Consider the following 5,931-nt stretch of genomic DNA (forward strand, 5'->3'; position numbering starts at 1 on the left):
GACGGTGGGCCAGACACCTAACCTCTCTGTGCCTCTATTTCTTCAATGGCGAACAGGGACACTAGCAGCCCCCACATCCAGGCACAGTGGCCTGAAGGTTAAAGGCAAGGGCGGCACGAGACCTACAGCAAGAGCTCTGAGCAGGGAGAGCAAGGAGCTGCCCAGAGTTCCACCACCATCTCCCCTCTGGCCGCCGAGGAAACCGAGGCTCATGATGACCTGGCCCAGGTCTGTTGGACTCACAGTTGTTCTCATCCCCAAGATCAGCGGGCTGCCACCAGGGAAGGAGATGGACCCCAGACACAGCCCAGGAAGCACACAGGGAAGGATGCCCTGGGGACTTCGGTATGTTATTGTAAAAAAAAACCATTTATTGCTATTTGAACCCTGCTTTCATGCCTCCATTTCCCAGAAAATGAGCCACGGGAGACACCAGGAGAGGGAGGAGACCATCCTCCTTGCACAAAACCCACTCCCTCGGATGCTGTCCTCAGCGAGGGTGGCTGGGGGCCAACCAGGGGGCCCACCCGCAGAGTGGCAGAGGAGGCAGGTTGACCCTGCGGACGTTGAACTCTGTGGCGAAGGTCCTGGCCTTCTGGTAGAAGAAGAGCGACTTCTCACGGTCCAGGAGGAAGTTGTGGGAGATGGTGGCCGGCCGCGTGTAGATCTTCAGCTGTGCCTTCTTGTTGCCCAGGTCCACGGCGGCTGCCAGTGCCAGCTGGTAATACCCGGCTGCATCAAACGGGTCCTGAAGGGGACAGGTCATGCTCAGCAAAAGGGGGACTCGGAGGCCATCTTCCCAGAGGCCGTTCCTGTCTCCAGGTCATTCCACATGTCCAGCCAATGCTGACTCACCCCATGAACCCTGAAGCCTGTGACACTGCTGTGGTCTCAGCTGCAGGAGGTGGGGATGACCCTGACACCCCTGGAAGCCTTCCTGACTGCCCCTACGCCCCACTCACCCCAAGTCTCCTGCCCCAGTGCCACCCTCTCTGCAGGCAGTGGCTGCTTTCCCCATGGGCTGAGGTCAGGGCAGATCCTGCCTGCTCTGAGAGTTCCATGCAGGGCCCGTGGCTCCAAGCCACAGCAGGGGCACAGCGTTGAGTGACCCAGGCTCCCCTCTGGCCCCTGTCCATGCTGACCATTTCCAGGCCCTCCACGGGACAGGCCAGGTACAAAACCATCTCACAGGTGTTCTCTCTGGCAATGTTCCCTGAAATATTGACGGAGTGTGACTCCCCAGACATCCACTCCCATTTTCAATGCATCTTTGGCTCAAACTCACCATCCCTGGGTTGGGATGCCGTCTCCCAGACCTCCTTCTTGACCCTCCCATCCCCCACCCGGCTTCTCCCCAGGCGCCTCCTTCACATGGGGTCACCCAAGGCACCTCTCTAAGACCCATGCCTAGCCTGTCCCTCTTTACCATCTCAAGATGACTCCCAGGGCCAAGGACAAAGTCCAAGATGCAGCAGTCCATTCCCCCACTGCCCCGCCCCACACACGGCGCAGGGGCGTGAGAAGGCCCCGAGTCACCGCCACTGCTCATCCACTGCCCCTCGGCCCAGCCGAACACTGGACTCTGTGCTGGGTACGTGGCTGAGCCTAATGTCCTTGCTCCCAGTCTGAGGGACCTGGGAGTGAACACTGACCACACAGGGTGGCCCGGGCTGTGGCAGAGGGAAGCCCAGGAGCCTTTGGGGTCCCAGGAGGCCCCAGACTCAGCCGGGGGTGGAAGGCAAAGGCTTCCTGAAGGGGTGGGGGCATCCCAACTAAACAGGAAGGAGCCAGCCAATGCATATGTCTCTGCGTGTGCCTGTGCATGTGTCTGTGCATATTTGGGTGCCTGTGTGTGTGTGTGTGCGTGTTTGTGTGCCTGTGTGCATGCCTGTGTGTGCGTGTCTGTGTGTGCGCGCCTGTGTGTGCGTGTGCCTGTGCCCGTGTGCATTTGCGTGTGCATTTCCATGTGCCTGTAGTGTGTGCAGCAGCTAGTGAGTGGCAGGCTGAGCCAGGACACACCTAATCCTACCTATTCCAGGGCTCGCTCTCACGTGTAGACTAAAGGGGACCCCTTTTTAGAGGCAATCGGCAAAGATGCCCATTCACCCCTGCCTCTCTGCCAGCCTTCCAGGCCCCATGCAGCCCGGCTTTTTCTCCTACTCCTCTGGGCCCTGGGTCCAGAGCCTCCTACACAAGGAGGAGGGTGTAGCCTTGGAAAGACAGCCGCCCTTGGGGAATTCCAAGGGGGCCTCCCTGTGGGAAGCTGGCCTGCGCTGACAGCATAGTCACAATGAGGCCCAGAGGGCTGTGCATGGGAAGGAAGACTGTGCATGGGAAGGAGGGCTGTGCATGGGAAGGAGGTGAAGGAGGCCTCTGCCCCTCAACCCCAACCGTGGACTTTGGCCTCTCAGGTACTACTTGGCCCTTTCCTTCCTCCTGGGCAGGCGGAGTGGGCGGCAGGCTTGACCAAAACAGAGAAAGGCCTCTTCTGGGAGGCCCGTCCCCCTGGGTCCCAGGTGAGCCCCTGAGCGGTGAGCAGCGTCCCTCTAGGTCTGACACTTGGCACCTCCCTGTCTGGCTGGGACTTGGGAGGCCACAGGGACCACTTCTGACCACCAGGTGTCGTCAGCACTGGGCGGGGGCCTTCCGGGCAGCCCCAGGCCTGCGGTGGGGGATACGGGGCGGGGTCTTAGGGCTGCCCCAGCTCCTCATGTTGTTCTAAGGCCCCCAAGATCTCGGCCGCAGGACTGGAGTGCCCTGGCCCCTCAGCCCATAAGGAGCACTGACGCGGTGCCAGTGCGATGCTGAGGAGGGGCGGTGCCTGCTGGGCAGAGGGGTGGAGACACCCCAGGTCTGAGTCTGACAGTCCCAGCTCTCCACCCCTGCAGGGCTCGGGGCAGAGGGAGCACAGCACCTCCCCTCGAGACAGACCCGACCCAGCAAGGCCTCAGCCTGGCTGGCTGGGGCCCGGCCCCACCGCACCTGCCCTGAGCTGGGGTTTCCCTGGCTGTGAACCCAATGGTAAGACACTGGTCCCACCCCACCCTTCCTGGGTGATGTGAAAATTCAAGGTGTCTCGGAACTCCAGGAAGGAGTTGCTCAGTGCAGGCTGGCATCCTGGGCAGGCTTCCTAGATGAGGCGCCAGGATTTGGGTTGGATCTTGCAACGTTGATTCAATGCGAGGATGATGCCGTCCTCCGAAATGTCCTTCTCCCGACCCTGTTTTCTTTGTTAAATGCAACTTGACACTTGACTGTCAAGAATCAGCTTTGGTGTCATCTCCTCCAGGAGGGCCCCCCGACTGCAATCCTCCTTCTTTATCCAGAGGACACCATTGCCCACTCATGTGTCAGCCTCCCTGGCTGAGACTGAGTTCTTGAGGGTGGGGCCTGGCCAGCTTGGGAGTTGGGTTGTATCTGCTGACCTTGCCGGCTCCTCCAGCCACGTGCAGAGCTCCAGGGAGGCCACTGGGCCATTCCTAAGGAAGGCTGGAACCCAGGCCTCTGGGGTCTGGGTGGAGATCCCACTCCAAGGGGGCCGGGAACACCCCAAGCCCTGCCCCTCCCCACCCACCTTCAGGTCGTAGAAGATGATGTCACCGAGCACCAGGTACACATTCACGTAGTAGAGGGTCTCCTCGTCGAACTCCAGCGGCGAGTTGCAGAGCTACAGGGCCTTGAGGTAGAAGTGCTCCGCCAGCTTGCCATGACCCAGCTGATGGTGCAGGGCGGCCAGCCGGTGGTAGGCCATGCGCTCATTCAGCTGGTCCCCTGGGGTGGAGGCCAAAGGGGCAGGTGTGAGGATGTGGCTCCCTGGGGCAGGGAGGGCACAGGCCCCTCTGGAGCAGGTATGCAGACCCCAGGCAGCACACCTGGCTTGCCTCCAGGCACCTGCGGTCACCTGGGCAGCTCTGGCCAGTCCCTTCTGGGTTCCCAGACTCACTTTCCCATCTGCAAAGCAGAATTAATAAGGCCTGCCCCTGTCTACTGTGAGGCTTTGGCAAAGTCGGACTTGGATGGCCCAGCTCTGTGCCTACACATAGCCACCTGCCTATGCTCACTGGTTTTAACCAGGGGAGCCCAAAAGCCATGCAGTCCAGGTGCTCCCAGGCACCCCGGCTCCAGGCAACCCACAGACATAACATCCGACTCCTCCTGGGTGTGTCACAATCGGAGCCCCCTACTTTGGGGAGTCAGCTGCACACCTACTGTGTACTGGGCCACAGGGCACAAGGCGCTGGGGCACGCGGCCTGCCTAGGGTTCCCTGTCTCTGGAGGGGGACAGACGACCCTGGCACAGCACCAGGGGATGCCCGGCCTTAAGGGGCAGACTGTAGGAAGGGGAATTGGGATTTTATCAGCCAGAGAGCTGTGTGGTTGATGAGGGTGGGAAGGGTACAAGAGAAAGGGAATATGCCACTCAGCCTGGCACATACAGGGACCAATGAGATGCCTGGCATGTCTGGAAGGCAGAGGGCACACTGGGCGGCCCTTGTGGTCAGCAGCGGGAACAGGCAGAGGAAACAGAGCTCAGTCAGGCAGGGAGCTCTGCACTGCGTGAGAGACCTCGGGCTGTGCCACACAGCCGGACGGGGAAGCCAGTTGGGCAGATCTGCCTGCCTGGACAGGAGACCAGGAAAATCCAGCAGCTGTTTCAGCTCCTGCCCTGCAGTCCTGGAGGCTGGGCTCTGGCAAAGTGTGGGTCCTGGCAGGGTGGGGCTCAGGGGACTTACCCAGAGTGATGCTGAGTGCTAGGGCCACGTAGGCAAACTCCAAGCACTCCTGGGGATTTTCCAGTGTGGCCAGCAGTGCCACCAGCTTGTTGCACAGCTGTAGCTGCAGCTCCGCCTTGCGGTTGCCCATAGTCATTGCCAGGGCCAGGACCCGGTCCTACCACACAGGCAGGTGGGGTCAGGTTTCCCGTAGCACCCACCTTGCCCAGCGCCCTCCTCAGAGCTCAAACATGTGCTTGGAGCTTCCCACACCCCAGCTACCCCTGCACCTCCACACAGCTCTGTGCTCTGGGATAACACACAGTTCAGACACCCAAGTTGGGGGCTGAAGAGTCACCTGAGGCCCATCCAGCTACACCCGGCAGCCTCAGACCCATCTCTCCCACCTGGGCACCGGGGGTCTGACTCAGGGGAGCCAGCACTCCTCTCTGCTCTAAAAACACCACATTTATCTGTGCCCAGGGCTGAGCCACACCGTGAGCTCAGAGGAAGGGAGAAGCCGTCCCACTTCGGGGTGCATGCAGACCCGGGCCTCCCACTGACATGCTGTGTGTCCTCTGACATGTCCCTGTGCCTCTCTGAGCCTCAGTTTCCTCATCTGAAAGATGGGGACAGAACTTCCTGCTCATGGTTGCTTGAGATCATCAGGTACAAGGGTAGAGCCATTGTCACATCCAGGCCCCGAGCGTTTGTCCCAGGCAGGGGCACGGTCAATATCATGCCCGGTGAGACCACTTGGAAACTAGCATGTGCATGGGTGGCCCTGCCTCCAGGTGGGAGGCCTCTGCCCTGCCACACCTGTGCCTCAGCCCTCCAGGTGCCCCCCTGAGGCCCACCCACATCAGCCCACAGGCCAGCTCACCCGGTAGAAGGACACAGCTTTCTCCCGCTCCCAGGCCCCACTGAAGAAGATGTCTCCAGCTGCCTCAAACAGCTCCGGCCCCAGGTTGGGGTCGCCTGTGTACAGGACCACATTCTGTGCGCCTGAAAGGAGACAGAAGTTCCCTCAAGACCCACACCTGGTGAGGTGGCCATGCCCACCTTTTCCAGCCTCCTTCCTCTCACACACTACAGGTACACCTGAGCATTTTTCAGACCCTGTGCATTAGGGCTGCCCCCACCACTGGCATGAGGACAATGAACTGATGCACCTGAGTGCCAGGAGATGACTGAGCAGCTGCAGCCCAGGAGCCCGACA

The 5,931-nt window shown here is 60.7% G+C and overlaps 1 protein-coding gene across 1 annotated transcript; it reads right to left on the reverse strand.

Annotated features, from left to right (window-relative positions):
* Window positions 1-354: 354 nt before the first annotated feature.
* On the reverse strand, window positions 355-5,708 carry LOC139363817 (SH3 domain and tetratricopeptide repeat-containing protein 1-like). The gene is made up of 3 exons (XM_071098675.1): window positions 4,734-5,708; window positions 3,575-3,771; window positions 355-748 (listed from the first exon to the last, which is right to left on the reverse strand). The coding sequence occupies exons 1-2, from the start codon at window positions 4,867-4,869 to the stop codon at window positions 3,668-3,670; spliced, it is 240 nt and encodes a 79-aa protein (XP_070954776.1). The 5' UTR covers window positions 4,870-5,708; the 3' UTR covers window positions 355-748; window positions 3,575-3,667.
* Window positions 5,709-5,931: the final 223 nt, after the last annotated feature.

The sequence above is a fragment of the Macaca nemestrina genome, chromosome 6, assembly GCF_043159975.1.
Source record: "Macaca nemestrina isolate mMacNem1 chromosome 6, mMacNem.hap1, whole genome shotgun sequence".
Classification (NCBI taxonomy): Eukaryota; Metazoa; Chordata; class Mammalia; order Primates; family Cercopithecidae; genus Macaca; species Macaca nemestrina.

What these genes read in the sequence shown, in the direction of transcription:
- LOC139363817 (XM_071098675.1), bottom strand. Translation starts at nt 4,869, where the DNA reads ATGACTATGGGCAACCGCAAGGCGGAGCTGCAGCTACAGCTGTGCAAC. An exon ending in AGCACTCAGCATCACTCTGG is followed by an intron (nt 3,772 to 4,733) that starts GTAAGTCCCCTG and finishes CCTCCACCCCAG; the next exon opens with GGGACCAGCTGAATGAGCGC.